The sequence below is a fragment of the Geospiza fortis genome, unplaced genomic scaffold (genome assembly GCF_000277835.1).
Source record: "Geospiza fortis unplaced genomic scaffold, GeoFor_1.0 scaffold117, whole genome shotgun sequence".
Taxonomy (NCBI): Eukaryota; Metazoa; Chordata; class Aves; order Passeriformes; family Thraupidae; genus Geospiza; species Geospiza fortis.
In genome coordinates this window covers 164,624-166,872 of record NW_005054500.1, presented here as the reverse complement: position 1 = coordinate 166,872, position 2,249 = coordinate 164,624, and the positions used below count along the sequence as shown (strand labels likewise).

General features: G+C 63.9%; 1 protein-coding gene across 1 annotated transcript in view; it reads right to left on the bottom strand.

Annotated features, from left to right (window-relative positions):
• Positions 1–2,249, bottom strand: part of AMER1 (APC membrane recruitment protein 1) — an 8,609-nt gene that overhangs the window by 4,852 nt on the left and 1,508 nt on the right. Inside the window, exon 2 of the mRNA XM_031063388.1 lies at positions 2–2,245. Coding sequence (XP_030919248.1) covers positions 2–2,245 — 2,244 coding nt within the window. The remainder of the gene's footprint in view (position 1; positions 2,246–2,249) is intronic.

Sequence of the window (2,249 nt, the reverse complement as noted above, 5' to 3'; positions counted from 1 at the left end):
CAGGCTGGCCACCCCCCAGTTGCAGCTCTGGAAGGAGCCCGGCGAGAAGCCCAGGGACATTCTCTCGTCACATTCAGCCAAGGACTCTTTCTGTCCGTAGCCATCGTCAAAGGCCTCGGCGATGTCCTCGCCCGCAGTCAGCTCCGCGTGCTGCTCACACTCCCCTTCCCCGTCCTGCTCCACGTCCACCACGTCGAAGGTGACCATGGTGGGGAGGGCAGGGAGGTTCTGGGTGAAGGACGAGCTGGAGGCCGAGCTCCCCAGGCTCTCAGAGAGGCTGGAGAAGAGGATCCAGCTGCTGGCAAACTCCACCAGAGCCTGAGAGAAGCTCACGGCATGCTCGGGCTCGCTGCCCACCTGGGGCTCACCGGGGCCGGGCTCTGCTCCGCCGCCATGCTCCTGCTCGGGCAGCCTGAACCCAGGGAACATCCCTGCCTTGGCTGGGGCCACACTGCCATGGATGGGGTCCCCAAACATCCCACAGTCCAGGTCTGCATCAAACCCCGGGTTGTTCTTTGTGAGCTGAATAAGGCAACTTCCGGGGGCTTTTTGGCTGTTGTAACAGTTTTCCAGACACAGAGCCCCTGGGAAATCCCTCCACTCTGGATTTTCAGCCCGAGCCACTGCAACCCCACCATTGACAGCCCGGCTTGGGGTGTGGGAGGCCACCTGCTCACTCCCAAGGCCACTCTGACTCTTGCCAATGGAGCTGGCTGCTCTGGTTTTACATTCAATGCACTGCTTTTCCCGGGGACACTTCTCCTTGCTGGAGACATCCAGGCGTTTCAGGACTGGCTCCCTCTGCAGCTCCCAGTACAGCAGCTCTTTCTGAATGGCTGCAAGCCCCTCTTCTTCAGTTTCCATCAGCCCTCTTTTCTGATCCATCATCTGCTGGATGAGGCTCTTCTCGGCAGGGAGGCAGAAGTCCATGAAGTAGCTGAAGATGCCCTGGCGTGGGACTTTGCCCTCGAACAGGGATTCCTCCCCATGAGAGGGGCTCATCAGGGTGTCAAACTCGTAAAGTGCATCGCCGCTGTAGCTGTCCCGGGGCAGTCGGTCCTTCTTGAGCTCCTCTCCAGCCTCATCCTCCGGCCCTGGTGTGGTGGAGTCATAATACCCCTCATCACTGTTCGGGGCAGACTCCTGCTGGTCGCTCTGGGGCGTCAGGAGGTCAACGCCGTCCATGGCATCCCCCATGTAGGGGTGGGCATCAGCCTCGTGAGAGGTGTGTGTCTCCAGGCTGCTGCTGGACACCTGGGCCCCGTAGCTCCTGTCCCCCGGCACGGCGCTGTCCCACACCTGGTGCAGGTACTCCTCAGCCTCCTCAGGGATGGCCATCTCCTCGCCGCCGCCCTGGTAGGTGACGAGGCAGGAGCTGCGTTTGGCGGCGTCGCGGCTGCGCTCCACCGAGATGCTGCTCTCGGCGATGTCGGGCTCGGCGATGTCGTCCCCGCAGCCCGTCAGCGAGTCAAAGCTCTTCAGAGAGGTGACGTCCCCCAGCATGAGGCTCAGCAGGTCGCCAGAGTGCAGGCAGGGAGGCTCATTGTCCATGAAGTCAGGGTGGAAGGCCAGCAGCAAACTCTCACGGTCAAACTCAGCGCAGGCAGCAGCCTCAGGCTCCGATTTTGCATCTGGAACGTCCCCGGTCCCTGGCATGGCCATCGTGTCACCCTCGGAGGTGCCTCCATCCACTGTGGGGCCCGTGGGCTCAGTGGCCTCACCACAGCTGGAGTCACCCCCTGAGTCCCCTGGGCCAGCTGTGGCCTCAGGGACTGGCCCTGCTCCCCTGCCCTCCACGGCCCCTCGGCTCTCCGCTCCCATCCCAGGGGCATTCCCGGCCTCCTCGGTGTCCCCGTTCCACTCGGGGAGCTCTGCCTTCTCGCTCTCGGCAGCCTTGCTCTTCCGGTGCCGCCGGATGCTGTTAAAAAACCCTTTCAGCCCTTTCTTGGGTCTGGGGCACAAGGATTTCTCCCCGTTGGGCTTTTTGTCACAGCCCTCGATGCTCCCGGGGGGAGAGCCGTCCTGCTGGCCCAGCTCCGCCCTGCTGCCAGTGTCCAGGGCCAGCTGGGCACTGCGGGAGCCGGGCAGGGGCCCGGGCTGCCCGTCCCTGCCGCCCTCCGAGGGGCTGCCCGGCCGTGCCACACCGCCCTTGTCACAGGCGGCGCTGCTCAGCCCGTCGTGGGTCTTGCACTTGCTGAGCCCCTTCTTGCCGCGGCCGCCGAAGAAGCTGGGCAGGGTGCAGATGCTGC